The 20,602-nt window shown below is 41.3% G+C and overlaps 1 protein-coding gene across 1 annotated transcript in view; it reads right to left on the reverse strand.

The window, feature by feature from the left end:
- The window catches only part of TNFRSF8 (TNF receptor superfamily member 8), a 23,879-nt gene extending 3,294 nt beyond the window's left edge, over positions 1-20,585 (reverse strand). Inside the window, exons 1-10 of the mRNA XM_072917391.1 lie at positions 14,080-20,585; positions 8,704-8,794; positions 6,702-6,827; positions 4,695-4,850; positions 4,499-4,592; positions 2,761-3,026; positions 2,446-2,556; positions 1,860-1,907; positions 753-778; positions 230-437 (exon numbers count right to left, since the gene is read on the reverse strand). Of these exons, the coding sequence (XP_072773492.1) occupies positions 230-437; positions 753-778; positions 1,860-1,907; positions 2,446-2,556; positions 2,761-3,026; positions 4,499-4,592; positions 4,695-4,850; positions 6,702-6,827; positions 8,704-8,794; positions 14,080-14,151 (1,198 nt within the window). The 5' untranslated portion in view covers positions 14,152-20,585. The remainder of the gene's footprint in view (positions 1-229; positions 438-752; positions 779-1,859; positions 1,908-2,445; positions 2,557-2,760; positions 3,027-4,498; positions 4,593-4,694; positions 4,851-6,701; positions 6,828-8,703; positions 8,795-14,079) is intronic.
- Between the last annotated feature and the right edge of the window lie 17 nt (positions 20,586-20,602).

Genomic DNA, 20,602 nt, shown 5'->3' on the forward strand with positions numbered 1-20,602 from the left:
AGGGAATTTTCTGTCAAATTTATAGTGACTAAGACAAGCATTAAAAAAAGAAAGCATTATATTTCAAATGAACAGGTATTTTAGTGTCAAAGATCTGGAGATTCAGCACAATCTTTGTTAGGAGATTTGGACACTGAAGTTTACTAATAATCTTGCAATGGCAGTATGTGCCAAGTTTACAAATTTGAAAAAAGATGAAAAAAGGGAAAAATAAAAAAGCAAGACTCACCAATTCTGTTATTGGTGTGGTCTCTGACTCGGGAATCCACAGGGCAGTCTGGGGCATTCCCATTGCTTGGTGTCACATCAGTCACACCCCGATGAGCACTTTGGGCTTTTTCTGTGCTGGACACCAAGTTGTTGTTGGTTTCCAAAGGAAGGGCTCTGCCAATTAACTCCTCCTCTTCTAGCCCACTGTCAGTGGTCAGTATGATCTTCTGCCAATATAAACAGGAGGGCAGAGGTGAGGTGAGTGTAAAACCAATTTGCAACAGGAACACAGAATGCTCCTGTGGCAGTCAGGATAACAGAATAACTGTCACAGGGAGTGAAATGTTCCAAAGTGTGGCAAGCACATTTCTCTCACTCTCAGGATTTTTCATAGAGGAGCACAGAGAGAAAGGAAAGACAAAACAATTTCCAGTTCTGCTCCTTGTTTTTCCTACGTGGAATGTTTAGACAGGACATTTGAAAATAACATGATTTACTTTGGCATGGAAAGTGATCTGGTTTGGAATATTGTTCACACTTACTGCACATTTGTTCACGAGATCTGAACCTGCAATGGAAAAGTAAAAACATTATCAGAAGAAACCTCAGAAAATCACAAGAATGTTAATATATGCTCTGAAAGATCACCTAGTAATGTACTTCCTAAACCACTCCACTGCCCACCCCATATGCATGATGGTTTTATTAAAACTCAGGGCACCCTGAAATGACACTCCTGAGGTGAACCAGTGAAGGTTGCTGCCAGGACTGTGATGTCCTACTGTCCCCAACACCTTTTGCATCACTGTCCCTATACCACAACTGATATTCATCTCATGAAAAAATGCACTGATGAAACTGTCTAGATAAGAACAATACATGCTTATTAAAAAGAAAAAAAATTTAATAACTTTCTACTGGATTAACAAGTTAGGTCAGTTCATCATATTGTCAGATTATTATTAAGGGGGTAAGATTTTATGCACAGTTCCATTAACAGGGAACACTGGGCAAAGAAGAGAGGTGAGAAGGAGGGAGTGTACAACACTCTGCAGCACCATGAAGGTAGGTGGGCTCAGACTTAGTGTCTAATTTCACCCTGATGTACAGTCACTCTTATTTTCAGACCACCAGCTCTGTAAGGCTACACAGTAATAGAAGCAAGCAAGGGAGAAAAAATTCCATTTTGAGAAAATAAGGCTGCACACAAAAGGTTTTAAATTATATTCCTGAATGAACGAATACAGAAAGCTCTGCTGTGTGGTAATTAGAATCTGACACAAGAGAGCATGGATGTCAGTGGCAGTGAGGGGATCAGCTAAGTGGGTAAAAGGTTTGCACTTTATGGGATCTGGGTAGGTTTTTTTCTGAACACATCTCCCATGTTTGACTGTCCCGAAATCAATCAGGCGTTTTCCAGCACTGACACGTCACCCAACCCTTCAGCTGCTGTGGGAACAAAGTGACATCTGCTGGCACCTGGTGACACCCAGCGTGTCCCCTGCCTGCTCAGGAGGAACAGGACTGGCTTTCTGCATGGCCAATTAATTTAATTTTTAAATTATAAGTCTACAGAATAAAATCCCACATTAAACAACCTACTTATTCTGCAGACATAAGGATGGCACTGCTGGCCCACAGTCACTCACCTTGAGACTTGAGCACGTATTTGTGTGCGATGACCGAATGCAGGTGTGCTGACAAAAGAAACCTTTCATTTAGTCAAACTCACCATGGAGCCTGAAGGCTCCAACAGCTTCACCACACCCACAGGTCTACAACCAACCTACAATGTGCACATCCCGCTTTCTGTAAAAGAGGGAATGTGGTTTTGCAGACACACCCCACGTGTATCACCAGGTAAAGCTCTGGGGAGTCAGTGTCAGTAAAAATCACCCTTCCTCTCATGCTCAAAGCCCAGTCTGTTCCCAGAACCAAAAGCTACTCACACAACACTTCAGGTATTATTTAATGTCTGTGCTGAGAGAAGAAACAGCTAGTTACCTTTTCCCCTCTTGTAGGCCCCTCCCTGCTTCCCTCCCTAAAATTCACAGCTGCTTCCATCCTTCATGTTCTCCAACATCCTGCATGAGCAGCTTGCCTTAAACCCTTATCTGGCCTGTAGAGAACATTCTCTTCCCCAATGGCCTCCACAAACATCCCCACATTTGAGTTTCCCATCTGTTTGTTGGCAGATCAAGCAGCACATCCCGTGTTACAGCTTGAAAAACTCACGCTTTCTTCTGAGGATGAGGATCCGCTTCTTGCAAACCTTCCATTTCCAAAATACCAGCGTGCCCCCCAGAAGCACTGTCACAGAGAGAACCACTGCCCAAAGCACTGCACCTACAGCACAGAGAGGGAGCACAGCACAGGCTGAGAAAAGGCAGAGGGAAAACCCTCAGTCAATCCATGTGTTTGAACACAGGACCATAGACATCATTGCACAAGTCAGAGGGGATTTGCAGGAAGTTCCCACATAAAAATTGTGTTTACCAAAGATACTTCCAAATAAAAAGGTCTAGAGAGTAAATGCTGTGCCCTTGTTACCTCCTGTTGTCATCTCCCCCTTGGAGGAGGTGGGAGAAGTGCCAGCTTTCTCCTCAGGAGTTGAACTGGGGTTTTCAGTTGTTGTGGCACCACTAGCAGAGGTCACCAGGTTCTCCTTAAACATCCTCAGGTCAAAGTCATTTGTTTCATTGCTGAATTTCACGGACAAAGTGCTTGGGGTGAGGTAAGTGGGCAACTGGTCCAGGCAAACTTGATCATGGGTAGCATTTCCTTTCCTTAGCATTACTTTGTTCAACTTGGCACAGCTGGGTATGAAAAAAGAACAAGTGTTATTGTGTGGTACAAGGTACAAGTATTTTCCATGTGACAAACATACCCTTGGTCATTTTTGTACCGACCACAATTATTGCTTTCTGTGTAAAAGTCATTATTTTTCTCATCCCTGTGGCATTAATTCTTGGCCTGAATATAAAGCTGCTACTCACACAGGTCTGCAATTCCACAGGACTTAGTAAACTAAAAATGAGGCAAGCTGGATTCCTTCCTACCCTTGTTCCTCCAGCCCAGAGCTGTGCAACAGGTTAATACTTGGTCTCTGAGCCAGGTCTCAGAAGCTCTCAGAGATAAGTATTACACTCTAGATAGCTCAGCTACCTCAGGCGGCATAAAAGTAGCAGGATGGCTCCTGTGACAGTGTTGGAAACAAAAAAGTTTTAATAAAAGGCAAAAAATAAAGCTCTTTACAGAGAAAAACCGAGCCAGGGCAAGAGGTTCTTGCTCCTGCTAAAACACTTCACAAAAGGGATTTACTTCTTTTGTTCTCTTCTTTTCTAGTGAATTGCTCAGGTGGGACTTTTTGGCTTCTGACCAATTGGGTGTCCTTAAGTTTGAGGTGAAGTCTCCAAGGTCCTATGAAGTGTCTTTTAACCAAATTGAGGAAACTTCTGGGCTTTTTTCCTTACTAAGGAGACAAAGGGTAACTTGTTTACTCTTTTTAACAGGGGCACATTCCTACAACAGGTACTAAGAGAGGCCTCCTAACCTCTGCACATGAGCCCATAGTGATTCCCTTGCTTCTAAGATGGATTTGTATACTTTGCACCAGAAGTGACATGTGGGAATCCAGAGCATCCCTCTGGCTGCCCTGGGACCCTGGCAGGGGTCAGGAACCCCCCTGGATAGAGCCCACAGAGACACTGGCTGTGATCTCTGTCCATGGAAAAGAGTTTTCAATCTTACAGGATGAATTACAAGCTCTGAGTGTTTGATATAAGTAATTAAGTGTGGCACGGGTGCAAAAGTAAAATTTTAGGATTCTAGATTAGAGGTTCAAAGAGGACAAGATGGAGGAAATTGGGTGTGTCTTGTCCTTTTTCTCCTTCTTCATGCCCTCCATGTTTCACTGTGGTGTTGGCATTTTTCTGTTGGTTCAGGCTGGGGACACACTGTCCAACGTAGGTGACAGATATTGGCACGTTATTGTAAATCCAGCACAGGTAGTTTGTGGTATTTAATGTTTGTACCATCCCACTGAGGGCAGAGCCCCACACGCTGCCCTGCAGGACAGAGCTGCGGCAGGGCAGCAGAACATGTTAGAGATAAACAGAATAAACAACCTTGAAACAGCACAGACCAATTATGGCTTCTGCTTTGGCAGCGGGGCTCAGAGACTTTCTACAATTTTGGAATCAATATCACAGATTCCGACAGTGCCATACCCTATTTCATCCTTTATTCATTTCAATCAGTCAGTCCCGTTAAAGAAGCACAGACTTACTTTGTGTGGGGTTTGCAGATGTCTGTGCTGGAGTTTTGATCTGAGAAGGTCCCAGGAGGGCACTCTTCACAAGTGACATCATTTGTCGAGGTGCCTGAATAAAAATCACGGCTGAGGACTGACCAAACAACACGCATCAGGTCCAGGCCTGTGGCCAGGACCAGGAAAGGTGAAGTGGGTAGGTGGGAAGCCCTACCCCTGACTCTGACTCCAAAGCCAGGCCGGCAGGCAGAGTGGGGCTGGCAGCGCGAGCAGCTGTGCACCACGCTGAGCTGGCAGAACAGCCCCGGCCGGCACTCGCACACGCGGCCCGAATGCAAGGAGCAGGGCTGCTTCTCCACCAGGTCCAGCTCTGCGGGCAAGAAACACATGCAGTGACAAAGGATCCCCTGGTAAGGGAAATGTCAACTGGGGCCAAAGCTGAGCAACACCAGTTCTAAGGCTCAGGAAGCAGGAAAAGCTGCTGTCTCGTAGCAAACACATTTCTCTCCCTCTCAGGATTTTTCATAGAGGTGCACAGAGAGAAATGAAAGAGAAAACAATTTCTATTTCTGCTCCTTGTTTTTCCTATGTGGAATGTGTTTGGAGAATTGTTTCCCTGGGGTGATGCTTGGTTGGATTCTGGTGAGGATTGTTTGAGCCTAATGGCCAATCCAACCCACCTGGGGCTGGAATCGAGAGAGAGAGTCACCAGTTGTGAGAAAGTAGTATGTAATTTTAGTATCCTCCTTTTTATAATATATTAATGTATTTTAGCACAGTTATAATAAAGAAACAATTGAGCCTTCTAAATTGAGTCAGACATCGTCATTTCTTCCCATTGAGTTTGCCTGCATTTACAATAGTCTCTCTTCATGATTGATAGTAAAAGGGTTTTAAAATCATGGGGATTTATGGTTAAAAGGAAAATTAAGCTTAGTAGGCCCTGAAAAAATTAAATACCCTAGGTACATGAAGGTCTTGTACCTTGCTAGAACTGCACCTGTGTAGCTAGTACATGAAAAATGATATAATTGTTAGATGTGATGATTGTTTAGTAATTAAATATAATTACTGTTTAATTGTAAGAATAATCTTGAGAAACTGTGGTCAGGGGCCTAAGAAAGATAATGAGAAACTCATGTCAATGTATACAATAGAACAATATAAGTTTAATAATTAATATGTAAGTTATATAATGATAGAATATAAAATACGCTCGAAAGCCGCATCAGAGTCAGATTTGGGTCTGTACCCCTGATTCCCAGAGCTCTCAATAAAAGCACCTGCATAGAATCATATCCTGTGATTATGTGTGTTCCTGAACGCTGACATGATCACAGATTGGTTTGTGTTGAAGATGAGTTTAACACTGATCTCATTCCACCCCTGCCATGGGCAAGTGTTGCCCTGATTTTTAAAAGTGTTAAGTTTTCTTTTATAGTTCTTTTGAAAGTTTTAAAGTTCTCTTTAGCCTTCTGATAATGTTTACATATTTGAGAGTCAGAGTTCCCACACAATCTCATGTATAAATAGAATAGTTTCCTTATTTCTCTGTGGGTGGAGAGAAATGATTGATTGATCTTTGGACCAGTGTGGTTGGAGAGATGGTAATTCCATTGTCCAACCCACGGTCACCTTTGGAATTCTGTAAATACCAGATGTTTGAATAAAACTGGGTCTTTTTTTCTCTTTTGAACTTACCAAGCTTCTGTGTGCTCATTTCATGTCCAACAGCGACAGGCAGGGACACCTTCCACTGTCCCAGGTTTCTCCAAGTCCTGTCCAACCTGTCCTTGAACACTTCCAGGGATGGGGCAGCCACAGCTTCTCTGGGCAAGCTGTGCCAGGGCCTCCCCACCCTCACAGGGGAAGTACTTCTTCCTAGTATCTAATCTAAACCTGCCCTCTTTCAGTTTAAAGCCATATGATGGCAATTTGAGTCATGAATAATTAGAGAAGCCTGTAGATAATAGCTTGCAATATAAGACAGAAAGCAGAAACCAGACTGGGATAGCACTGGAGGGAAGAATTTTTAGGTAGTTCCAGGTGACACAGGCAGTAACATGGATTATATGCAAGGTACCATTCTGCTGTCTAACTCAGTAACAAAGGATGGATAATTTTGCTGTGGAAATTCTAAATCAATAAAATACAAATTAAACGTAAATAAAATATACAGAGAGAGAATGTAACTGTGAGGTATGTGTGGAGAAAAGCAAACCTTTTGGGCATGACACACAGGCATCACATTGTGGCTTTTGGAATTTATTGTTCAAATACTGATCAGGTCCACACGTCATGCAGTCTTCAGCTGGATCCTGAGGACATGCTTTCTTTTTAACATAGCCTGGAGAAACAAAAAAAAAAGGCAAAATATACAAGATATCTATCCAAAATGGGCAGAAAACCATCCTGAAATGTTCTTGTCTGCTTGTTTACCTGTTAGACACATTACCACAGGTTATTTGGCTTCTCTAGGCCATTTTTGCCTTTCCTATTCAAGTGTTAAGGTACAGGGCCAGGACATAGTCCCAGCTGGAATGGACTGCTGCAGAATGGGCAGATGGCAAGTCATTTGCTGACAGAAAAGACAACCAAGGCTCCATGAGAGCCAGTGTCCTGCCACTACTAAGTTCCCAGGGAAGTGGGTTTCATGTTTCCTTCTTTTCCTCATTTGGTTAAAAGGACTTTTAGAAAAGCTCCTCTTTCTTTGCAGTGAGCAGCTGAGTTAGTAGCAGATATGGACAGGTTAGTGCTTGGAGGAGTAGTGGACAATTAAAAGGATTCTTTGGAACAGGATTCTTATAACTTTTCTTGTGGAGGAGTCCAGGACTGACATGAGGATGTAGCAATGGAGAATCAGCAAAGGTGAACTGATGGATGCTGGTGGCTCATTACAGCCTGGTGTAAATCAGATCTCTGCTTCTCACCCAGCCTTACCATGACATCCCTCATGACAGGAGCTTTGGCAAAGTATGGTTTTGAAGAAGAAAAGAGCTTTTCTTGGGACTGTCAAAGTCACATCCCCACCCATTTTTTCTTTTATTGAACCAATTTTCTCCATCCCTTGCTCTGATTTACATCTACAACTTCTGAAGGACTGTAATGTATTGTAAATGCAGGTGAATGCAGTGGGAAGAAATTATGACGTCTGACTCCAGTTCAGAAGGCTGAATGACTTATTTATTATAACTAGGCTATAATACATTAATATATTATTTAAATGAGATACTAAAACAACCTACCTACTTTTTCTAACAACCATATCTAACTCACAACTTGTGAGCCTCTCTGAGAGCCCAGCCCCAGGTGGGTTGGATTGGCCACCAGGCTCAAACAATCCTCAACAGAACCCAACCAAGCACTCACCCCAGGGAAACAATTCTCCAAACACATTCCACATGGGAAAACAAGAAGCAGAAATAGAAATTGTTTTCTCTTTCTTTCCTCTGTGCTCCCCTATGAAAAAATCCTGAGAGAGAGAAGAATGTGCCTGCCACACCAGTGGTGTGCCCAGGATTCCTGGTGGGAATCCTGATGGTAAAAATACTGGCAATCAAACACTAAAATAAAAAATACTGGCAATCAATCACTAAAAGCCCTCTGTATCATCAGAACACAAATACAGGTCAGAAATTTCTTTAAGAAAAATGAAAGAAAATTACTTCAGCAAGAAGATACAGATGGTGCTGAAGTACCACAAAATACCCACCCACTGAGGGGGTTTTGGCCAGTGGGGCAGTTGCAGACATTTCCAGAACTCTTGTCTCACCAAGTGTTTCCTGTTGCTGACCTTATGTGCCTCTGAGTCACACCCAGCTTAATGTGCCCCCTGACAAGGGCCTGTTTCCTCCCTCATGTGAGACACTTTCTAAACTGTTGTGACTATGAGAATAATGTCAGATTTTCCATACCTTCATTTTACATTTTTTTATCTCTGAGAAGAAACTCATTTAGCCTAATTTCACTGTGCTCATTCACACCCAGGGGCAATGAATTCTTTGACCTGGCTACTTCAGTACCAAGTGATAAAATCCCATAAAAGTTATCTGGTTTGCATGCAGACTACACAGGAGCAGGACAGTGGGGAAGAGATTCACATCTGGAGCCACATTAGAGAGAGATTCATGAAAATGCCCCTTTCTTCGGGGACAAAATGCAACTCTGCAGATACACAGGGTTCCTACTGCCTCCATATAAACTTGGCTGAATTATAAACATACCTGAGGGACACTGGTAACAGCAGTTTTGTGAAGTTTCATCATAGAACCAGTTCTCTAGTGTATCACAGGAATGGCGTGGGCTTAATGATGTCTAGAAATTGAAAGAGACAAAAAACACAATTAGAAAACAATTAATTCTTTACTAGAGTAGATCCCAATGTCTATCTCAAGCAATGGTGGTTGCAGACAGCAAAGAAAAGCCCACAGTGTTTTGAAAATTCAAGTATTCCCGAAGCAACTAAGTTCTTGTTCACATTTCCTTTACAAATATTGCAGCAGTTAGCAAAAAAAAAAAAAAAAAAAAAAAAAAAAAAAAAAAAAAATTACTGTCCTAAAATGATTTTATGTTAATTGGAACTAAGGATTTGGTGTAATCCACAGAGGTAATTTCTGTTGTCAGTATCCAAATTTCCTGTAACTTAAACAGTCATACTGTTTGAATTTAGCAACCTAAGTGTGTATTATAAACCAATTAATTATTTTACTTATCATTAAGGGACAAATCCTTCAAGAGGATTTTGCCTTGAAAAGAATTATGCAAATGATTGATGAAGCCCTTATTCAAATAACCGATCCCACTTCTGTTGTGAGTGAAGGTTTTCAGAAATAACCTTTCATCACTACATAACCGATATTTATTTAGTCTCAAAAAAACCACCATAAAATAGTTTTGATATTAGCTTACAAAATGAGACCCAGCTATAATCTGTAACAAGAAGCACAAAATAAGATTTAGTTTTTGTATGGCTGGGCCACAACATGCTCTGGGAAATTACAGTGCTACAAGTGTTCTGATGAGAATATCTGATTTTTGAATTTGGCATCTCCCTTAAGAATCCCCTAAAGATGTTGTTATCTGAAATTAATTTTCAGTATTTACTAGAAGTGTATGAACACTGATTTTTTTTTTTAGCAGAGGGTTTTTTCGGGGTTTTTTTGTTAAGAATTGATAAGCAGATTCCCTGGAGATTTTACCACACAATACTGGTAAAGCAGTTAAATATTTCAGAAACTCTACATCTCACTTTCTGCCAATGAATTTCCCACTGGTCTTTGAAATAATACTTGCTGTCACCTGCTGCCTTTGTGCACTGTGCAGAATCTCAGTACTTAATCATTTCACAGCCTGTTCTCCTATTAAATACACACAAAATATAAAAATTATTTCACTTCCATCAGAAGACAGGAGCTTTCAGTCAAGGAGGAAATTAACAGAAGAATTAGAAACATATCAAAACTGGAAACCCGGGGCAAGGGGAATATTTCTCTGTCTGCCCTGAGGGATTCTGGCTCCCAGGGAAGCACTGACTTTGACCCTCATTCATGGAGAAGGCCTCCAAAGCCTCAAAATAAACTAGAGACCACAAAAGTGTGAAATAGATTATAGAGAGTAGTATAAAATGTCACTTGGGTGAGAAATTCACGTTTTAGGAGTTTTAGTGTGCTGTAGATGGGGACAAGATGGAGGGTATAGGGTGTTGTCTCATGTTCCTTTTTCTTCCTTCTTCTTCATGGGTTTAGGTGGTATCTTGTAATTGGGTAGAAAAATCCACACTGTGAGTCTTGAGGGGTCAGTTTTGGGTTAAAAATCTAGGTGTCACTTCTTAACTGGGACCCACAAAGCCATACAAAACCATTAAATTTCACTGAATTCCAGTAACAGAAGTGAGAAGGGTGACACATCTCTGCACTATAACCCCTGGGCTCCCTACAAGCACATTTTGTAGGTGACTGTAGAGGCAGGAGCAGGTTTTTCTCCTGCTCAGCCTGCCTCAAAGCACGTTTACCAAGGTGCACCCACTGTTTTCCTGCTCTCAGGAGGAAACCCTGGACTGGAGAAGGAGGAAAAGGTAAAGGTGTCTCCTCATCTCTGTGAGCAGGGGTGCCCTGGCCAGGCAGAACAGCAGGAAATGACCAATCACCTCAAAAAGGTCAGCCCTGAGTTACTTAGTGATTTAACTGTTTCTATAAAGAAAATTCAAGAAACAATAGCATCCTGGCTGTAGCTAAATCAGCATGGATTAGTTTCTCTGCAAGAGCTGGGGGAGGTCACCACAAAAACCTAATTTTTTCTTCCTGGTTCTCCTGGGCAACCAACTCTGGCTGGAAATGAAGCTGAATTTTAAACAAGAGTACAAACCTTTGAATTATTGAATTACTAATGCAGCACATAAGTTTACAGTTTATTTAATTGTCTGGGTTTGGGTTTAAATAAAAGAATAGTGTCTGTGTAAAAATGCGAGAGAACAGCTTTTTAAAAAGTTACCTTGCCAAGAATATGAAAATCAGGAGTTTAATATTAGATTCTGATCCTGGTTCCAACATTCTGATTATGAATTTGAACTGATGGTAGTGCAGTGATAAATCACTGCATAAACTAGGCCTATATACTAAACAGATTATGCAGATATACTTATGAGAGAGTACTCAAGCTGATTTTCCCCCTTTCCACGGGAGGGCAGCTCTGCCCCACAGCCACCCACATTACACAGCTCATCCATGGCTCCTCCACAAGTGCTGCTGTCAAGCTACAAGCACAGCTTTGTAGCCACCTGCACTGCCACTGAGCCAAACCCAAGGTGCTCTCACCTCTCAATTACCCCATCTCCAAATCAGAACTTAATCCAACAGAAATTCATTCTAACAAATCATGGCAGGATGTCTGTGACTGGGAAACCACCTTCTGAAGACCCCATCACATCTAATCCATAAGCATAAGTCTGTAAGTCAGCATCTGTTCAGTAGAGGTGTTTAATGAGTGTAAAAATTAGTGTAGATCCTTTCAGTGATAAATAAAATCCATGTCAATGCTCAGCATCAGTCACCATGCCCCCATTCTTGTCATCTTTTTCCCTCCAAATTCTAAAGCTGTTTGACTCCTAACAGCAACACAATGATGCAAAGTTCTGCTCTTAACTCAGCAGGAAGGTTGGTCCCCAGCATTCTCTAAGGGCTCAATGCAGAAGTGCCAATTTTATTGCAATAACATCTGCTATTATTTACAAACTTACCTGTTTGTAAATGTTTATTATTAAAAAAAATTAACATTTGGGGAAGATCACACAGGTATTGGAGTAAGGCATGTGGCTGTGGTGGACAGGAGGTCTTTATCTTTCTCTCTGACTTTCTCTTCAAATAAAAGCTTTGGATTTAGCAGCAGCTGGAATTCATCTTGTGAAAGGAAAGATGGCAATTGCTATCCTGCTTGGACTGCTCTGTGACAGATGCACTGGTTTAGAGCTTTCAGTCACTCAGCAAGTCAACTGCTCTTTTTCTTTCCTCAATGCATTGCAGATCAAGGACCAATTAAATAAAGCAAACATATAGATCAAAAGTATTTGGGTTTTTGAGCACTTGCTTGAGAGAATTTGTTTTAGAAAATAGGATTTTTACAGCTTTTCTGACTTTCCTTATTTCTACAAAAATGTTTGCTATTCCAATTTAAATAATGGCAGTTGTAAAGGTGGTGCTGAATTCAGTGGCTACTCTGCAATTCAGTCAGGACAAGGTTTGACTCACTTATTTATGGCTTTTTGAACTCATAGAGAAAAAGTGATTGTGAGGCAAAGTAAGAAATCGGGCTTGCTACAAATGAGCTGTAAATCAGGAAGAAAGAATATTACCGTAAAAAAAAAAACAAAAAACCTACCAGCAGTGGCTATTCTAGAACTGACTAATACTGCAGCAAAACAGTTAACTGTCTGTCAAGCTTCTATCCAAATTCTGACAGTACAGAAAAAGCTGATAATCCACAGCTTCAAGGGGTCAAGCTTCATTTGCTTGATAGTAAAGGCATTATTAACAAGTGAGAGTTCTCTGAATATAAAAAGAAACAGAACTTAAACTGTGCACTGAGTTGAGATGGAGCATGGTTTAAAAACATGACCACTAAACAGTGACTTGCTCACATTAGCAAGTATCACTTGTACTCCATTAGCAGTAAGAGCAAGCATTGCTGCAAGAGAAGCAGTGCAGGACAGTGCAAAGCCAGTTCCTTATCCCAGCAATGTCATGATGATTTTACAGTGAGTCTGAATATTGACAATGAGTATCAGAAAACCAAATTTTCTCTCTGCCCCATTCATTTTGTGAACAAACCACCAAAAGTAATGTCAAAAATCATCATCTTTTTGTTGCTATTGGCTTTCCCTCCAAAGCAGTCTGCATTCAGCACATCTGAATGCCTTCCCAAGCATTCCTCTGGTGAGCAAGAATTACAGACTCCAATCTCATTGAACATTTATCCCTCTGTATTTCAGGAAGGAGACAGTGGCAGGACAGATAACATGAGGAAAGTAAACCAAACTTGCAATGTGGGAGGGGAAATTACAACTAAAGACACAAGAGCAAACTCCTACTCTTACCAAAAGAAGCAGGATGATCTTTTTTAAATCTTCTATGAAGAGGGTACAGAACTTGGTTATTTTCAAATATTTAACTGGGGTCAGTGTCTTGTAAAAAAATCTGGCAGCCAAAATGATGTGCTGGACTTTTCAGTTAGTGTACTGACAGGTGTCTTAGGCTAATATATGCTTGTATTTCCACTGCAAGGGAACATGGCTCATTTCCAATCCAGCAAACTCCATGCAAATACTCACCTACCTGACTTTACCTGTGCAGTCTCTCTGCACCTGACCTTTCTACTTTTTAATGTGAATTTTTAAGTATCAATCAGGGAAATCACCTGGATTTATGCCAGGTACTGAGGGCTCATTGCCATGTGATCCACAGGAGGAGGGGATAAGTGGCAGTGTGTGGGTGGAAGCAAACCCACAGGAGCTGATAGGATCAGAACAGGGAGCTGGTGTGCATCTACAGCATCAGCTGAGTACAGACAGTGGGTTCTGTCTATTTGAAGTGATTTTTAATTCAGAAATAGTAGTGGCTTCAAGAGGAAGTCAGTGTCAGTAGGGAGGGGGTGTAAAGAAAAAGGTCTATTATTGTTTCCCCTCTGCACCTTTCAGTTTGCCCCTCCTTACTTGCATCAGCAGAGTGGGCAGCAGCCCTGTGAGCAGAGCTCTGCAAGGAGTGTGCCTGTCAACGAGCACAGAGGCAAAAATAAACTCCCCACCCCTCTGAAACCTTTCCTCACTCCCCAGCTGGGACATACCTGGAGCTGCAGCAGCTCCAGCAGTGCCAACAAGGTGCAGATCACAGCTCAGAGCCCACACTCCTGCCTGTAAAGGTCCCAGAGAGGGCAAATTCTCCTGGCTGCTCTGCTTTATACCTTTATCTCCTGAGAGCTCTGCTCACCACCTTTAACAAACCCTGCTTCTGTGGACACCCACCCCAACACCCAGCTGAAGGGCAGGGTGGCTCTGCAGCCCCAGGTGCCCCAGACCTCACCTGCAGGATCCTGGTGTCCCCCTGCCTTACCTGTAGGGTTGTCTGGATGTCCTGGAGCAGCAGCAGGAGCCACAGTCCCAGAGGCAGGCTGCAGGCAGCCATCTGAGGTGCTGTTAAATGTCCCTGGCTGCCAGCACTGCAGGTGAGACAGATGGGTTGTCCCTTCTGGAGGCTGAGACCCTTCCACAGTGCCACCAAGTCATGCTCCTTGCCTGTTCATTCAGCCCAGAGACATGCCAGCTGCCTGAGACAAGCAGGAGACAGGCTTTGAGACCCAACTGAGTTGAGAAAACAATTTAGAAGGAAGGGGGAGGGAGTGCTGCCCCAAAAGAGAAAGGTAAAAATAGAACAAACCAAAACTGCCTCAATGTCTAGTCCTGGCGCTGGCAGTTTCTGCGAGACGCTTGTGAGAATCCAGGTTGTCACCCGAGGCACATGGCTGGCTGTGCACAGGCTCCTGAGTCATCTGTGCTGCCCTCAGAGAGAACTTCACCACCCCAAAGCCTTGGCCAGGCACAAGTCCAAGCCCTGCCCCATGCAGCAGTCACTTTTTCAAGAGCTGCAACCGAGCCTCAAGGAAGTTCCCAGTAAGAAACGCTAATTCTTTCAGTACAGTCATTTTACTCCTGTTTGGATGAGTGGGTGAAGACTCACACTCAGCCATGGTGACTCCTCTAAGATTTAGGCTTTACACATTGCCACTTCAAATACCAACATACTGCAGACCTTCCCCTTGAGAAACCTTCCCTTTCCTCCAATCCCAGGAGAAACTAATTCCTGTTGATGACAATCATCCTTAAGACTCCTACTCATCATTTCACTCACTTTCATTTGTTACTCTGCATGGTTTTTGTTCTGATGCCTGGAAATATTTCAGGTGGTTGAAGATGTCATGAAGCCTCCTTATCTGCCCTAGAAGTCTAGTCAAAAGTGAAGGTTAGCCACTTCAAAAAGGCCAAGTGCCTTGAAAACCCTCTGAGGTACACAGGAAAATAATGACAATTTGAATTCTCACACCTCTGGGTCGTTTTTTCTTTGCTTTGCACCAACAACGAAAGAAATTAGAAAATACTGAAAGTCAGATAAATTATTATTTTACTAAAGATCCACAGCTACATCACTGCCATCACAACCAAGCACCAAAGATGAGCATTCCACAGGGACCCTGTGTAAATATTTCAAGTCCCAGCTGCAACCATTTTAACTACCTAGATTTTAGTTTCTCCAGAATGCCATCATATAAACCCCAGGCATTTTCAGCACACTGCATATCGTGTATGTGACACAAAATGCATCTCTCTGCTCTGCCAGGGTACTGCTCAGTTTCTAAACTCTCTTAGCTATAGAAGCTCTTGGGGTAGCTATGCCTTATAGGTCTAGAGAAAACTAAGAATTTCAATGCCAAATTATTACATTCTTGCTTTTCCTAATTAAATAATGGCCTAGAACACACCTTAATCTTCTGTAGTAATATGCCATTAGGCAATTATCCCAATTTATTAATGCAGTTTCAAATAACATAGTAGTCAGGACAATTGATGAGATCTGATTGTATTTTTTCCTTCCCTTCTGTGGTTTTTTTCTCTTATCAAGCCCCATCCAAGCTTTTCTAGCACCAGCATCACAGAGAGCCTGGAAGGTGTAAGTTACACTGCTGAAGTCAAAGTATCTGATGCAACAACTACTTACATGAGTACAAAAATCTGCGTGTAAAAGACTTTCCCAGAACTGGCACCAGGGAGAGTTTTCTGGCCTGTTTTCCATAGGAAAACTGAAATGAGCATACTGAGCATTTTTGATCTATATGTCTATTCATTCCTTTTTAATGAATGGTATCAATAATTTTTTAACCCACTGCATAACTTCGTTCAAATTTGTCTGAGATGGCAATGCCATTAAGTTTTACAAAGTTTCATGGAACAAGGTGACATGAATAAAGGGACAAGTGGCACTCACTGAGAGAAAGGCTCCAGGGTGCTCCTTAGTGCTCCAAAGAAGAAAACCTCCACTTACACATCCAAAGTGAAACCAGACTTCCCAGCTGCCATTCTTCCTTGAACTTCTTAATTGTTAAGTTCTTTCTTGATTGAAGTAGGTATTTAAAAGGATAGGAAGTGGAAGGTGCTTATTGCTGCTGCTGGCTTTTCAGAAAGGCTGTTACATGATAAAAGGTTATTACAAGGGTCTAATAAAAGCAACATCAATAAAAAGGGTGAAGAGGTTGCTCCACAGGAACCTCACAGCCTGTACACATTTCCAAGTGAATGCATTTTTTCCGACTCTGTGTATTTTGATTTCAAATACAACAAAAGGGGCTTTCCAAAAGAAGCCCTATCAGTAACTGGAAGAAGCACCTCCATTTTATAACAAAGCCACGCTACTGTTCTCTACATGGTGGCTCTATTTCCTAGAAAATAACCTCCTATGTTAATATGAAAAAAAACCCCACAGAACAAATAGAAGCAAATAACCAACCCCTGATTCTCTGGTCTTCCATCAAAGGACAATGCCTGGCAGGAAAAAAGGGAAAGCCCCTGTGAGCATGCTGTTATTATTTATAATGTTGATTTGATTACACACATCTGTCTCTGACACCTGGATCACTTTTTGCTTTAGGTGTTAGTGATGCCCTCAGACAAGCTATCTTGGTATTTTCTATTTTAATTAATTCAGAAAACCCTGTAAGTCAGGGTTGTTCAAATGCCACTTGGAGCAAGAGAATACAGAGACCCAACAAAGCACAAGGGAAAATCTCCACCACATGCCCAAACATCCTTCAGCAATGTCTGTTCTCTGTGCTCTAACAGTGAGAGCCTAGCAAAGAAAGCAGCAATGGAATACTCCAGAAGGATCATTGGTACACTCGTGCTCAAGCAAAAGTACTTATGACATTTTCTAATTTTTAAGTAGCTGATTTAGTCTCATGTTGTACTTTTACTATGGTTCCTTCTGCTTTTAAATGTGTATGTTCAGTTAATATATATCTAGCTGTATAGAGGGAAAAATAAACACCAAGAGAAGTGTCATCTCTAAACTTTTGACAGATAGAAAAGACCATGAAATTTAAAAGGATACATATTAAAATACCTTGTCTAAAATCTGTATTTCACTGTTTCTAAGTGTTGCTCTTCAGAGTGATGCCAAATTGATTTCTGCCTTTTTTGCCTTTATATATTCTCTATATTCTTAACATATCTATTTGTAGCTCTGTAGCCTATTATTGTATTGGTAGCTAGCATTTTACCCACTCTATTACAGTCAGAAAAACAAAATAAATTCCCTGGTGGCTCCAAGCCCTGGGGGCCCAAGGTTAGGCTCTGGAAGCCAAAGTTGAAACCAGCTCTCTTGAGACACATTTTCATAAAGAAAATTTAGTTCCTGTCTAAGAGGGTGGAGGTTTCACAGTGGGGTAGAACAGGGAGAAGTTACTTCATCACCTATGCCTCTAACTGGGGATTCTTGTCGGTTTTGCTAATTTACTAAACACATAAAAATTGTATCTGCTTTATGTTATGTGTGCATCTTTGGCACTTTCCATCTCGTGCTTTGTGCACTGTAAGGATCCTTATAAAGGTAACCCCTATCATCACCTAACTGTGTCTGTCTTGTACTTTTAGGACCAGTGAAACAGCATCGAAAGCATTTTGTCAGCAGTATGCTGACCAAAAAAAAAAAAAAAATCACCAAATTCTTGCTCATTAGCCAGATGAAACAATGCCAGAGCTTCAAACTTCATGAGGAGCCCCAGGAGTACTAAAGGCAGGGTTGATACACACTACAAACCTTGGGGTACAAATTAAAAAAGAGAAATGAAGGCATTTCCTGCAATGAGACGTGCAGAGAACCTCATGTTTAAAAGAAGGAAAGCAAGAAATGAAGAAAGGAGAAAGCCAAGAATGACTTTCTTGCTGCCTTTCTTGATCTATTTAGGCATTTTAGCCATCAGAGAGCTCTGCTCCTGGGTGTCCTGGAATACAAAGATCTCGATTATTTTAGGCATTGTAAGGAAAGACAATACTAAATTTCTCAGTAAATCTTTCCACAGCCAAAGAGGACAGACGGGGGAGAGCAATGGGATCGCACTGAGACACATCACACAGCCAGTCATTGGGGCTTGAACTGGCTGGAGCTGACACAGTATTTCAATTTCATGTGGAAGAAGAAATAGAACCTCATTTATGCCACAGATTGGAAAAATTCTGTCCCTCTATGCCACTCTGGTTCTGATATTGATTTGGTGACACAAGCACTTCTCATTCTTAGTATTAAATATTTGTCAATCCATTTAATTATGTCACTTTAATGGATTAAATACACTGCAGGTGCTCTTGAGAACATTATCTAAGAGATGTCTTGATTCAGCAATTACCTTAGTGTGTATTTGTCATTGTGATCAACAATTAAGAAGGTTTAAAGCTCTTGTTGCACACTTGTTAAAGTGTAGCAATGGCTTAAAATGGGTTACCATCAGGAAAAAAAAGGTTACCATATTAATAATAAAGATAACAGGTCTTAATTTCCACTTACACTCCTTTAAATGTCATTTAGATACATTTTATGTGGAAAAAAAATCTTATACCTTTGTTTTCATTATCTCAACTAATAACACCGCCTTACATAAAGGGATAAAACAACTAATGTAACAAAAAAAAAGTGTAAAATGTCTTTTACTGCCCCATAGTAGCTTCAAAACTAAAGTACATTTTGAGTCAGACTGGAAAATGAGAAGAGCTGACAGAGAACTCAATTCTCTTAAGAAAGCTGGGGCTTCCATGAAAGAAACCAAAATCATATCACAGAATTACTATGTCCACAGGCTGGGAGAGACAGAGAGGGAGAGGGAGAGAGAGAGAAATGACCTTAGAGGAGAGATCACACCATGTCTGTACTTTCAGTAATTCTGACTGCAGCTTCTGGAACAGTTGTATAAGTTACACATGGTCACTCTCCATAGAAAAAGCTCGTGGTAAAGCAATTTGAAAAAGCACCAGGAGCTCCAATTCTATGCATTTTAATCCTAAATAGAAAATAAGAAAGTTAAAACACAGAAGTGGGACTCGTTAGTTCCCCACAGTGTCCCAGACCTTTTTGGGTACCTCACATCCTTTCTTGACACTCTGGTTCTCCTCATCTAAAAGCTGAGTTTTAAAGCTTAACCAATAATAGAAAGCAGATGAACTTTCCTGTGTGGACAAAAACAAAAGAAACTTGTGAAATGTTAAATAATTTTAATAAAAAAAATCAAATGGGAAGATTTTCAGGATGCAGTTTTTCCAAAGACTGTAAAACTTCTTTTCTTTGACTAATTGAGCATCTCAGCCCTAAAAAATTAGGGTGTTGTTTTCATCTTCCTGGCAGTTTTGCTCTGCAGAAACCAACGGAAGGGAGAAAACCAAGTCCTTAGTTTTGCTCAGCTATTATCCAGGGAGCTGGTGAAATTGAGGGGTTTGACTCCAAAAAGAAAGGGTAGAACTCCCCCTGTTTTCAAATTTGAGACACTCTGAAAACAAATCCTTATGGGCTTCGAAAACACAATTTCCAAAGAGATGAAAACCCCCAAAATCAAAGTTTGCAAATGATTCAAAAAGCAAGTTCAAGCCACATGCAGCTGTTTCACCCGGGAGTTCTGGGGAGAGTCACTACTTGATGTGCTGATAACAAAACAGAACACATTAATCAGCACTACATTCAGTCAAAACTCTTGATATTAATTCTTACTGACAGCAAGAAACTTCTGATCCTGAGACACCACAAAAATTATCTTAACAGAAGGCAAACAAACACTAAAGACCATCTAACACTGCTACTGAGAAGTAGGTGGGAGCTGCTTTTTAACAGCTGAACTACACCGCCCTGTTCAAAACAATCACAAATACATCATTTACTGCATCTAATTTGTCTAATTAAGCAAAGCTGGATTTCCCGTATCATTAATCAGTTTTATATATATGCAATACAGTCAGAAAGGGGAACTAAGCCAGCTTTACTACCAAAACATCAGGCAAAATGAGCACACACAGAGCCAGCCATCAATAGGATACACAGCTGCCCAGACCGAACCAGCATGTTCCTAAGTGCTAAATATGGGAAAAAAATATAAATCCAGGTCCAGCCTACCTCCAGGAACAGCAGACAAGCTATCCCATACTTCTGTGCTTACACAACCAAGCCCAGTGTTTGTATTATTTTGAGGCTTAAGAAACTCTTGGCCTCAAAACATTTCAGTATTCCTCACCAACAATCCCAATAATCCCCCACCCCACTCTCTGTTCTCCCTGGAAATGCAGATCCCAGCACTGGCTCCAGCACAGGGTCCACTGTCCAGTGCAGAAGGATGGGATCTACAATGGGATCAATCTACAGCATGACCTTTTCTCTGTTTGTAGTGTGGAACAGGCTTGCTGTAATTTGTTTCAGGATAAATTAAGGTTTATGATGTCTTGAGTCTGAAGGCAAGGTAGTACAAATGTTAAATTTGCCCTGTTTGGTATAAAATTTGGCACCTAGTGTTCTATAGCCCCTGGATTATTTTATTTTTAAATTAGTATTTCCA

Source organism: Taeniopygia guttata, chromosome 21 (assembly GCF_048771995.1).
Source record: "Taeniopygia guttata chromosome 21, bTaeGut7.mat, whole genome shotgun sequence".
In the NCBI taxonomy this organism is placed as follows: Eukaryota; Metazoa; Chordata; class Aves; order Passeriformes; family Estrildidae; genus Taeniopygia; species Taeniopygia guttata.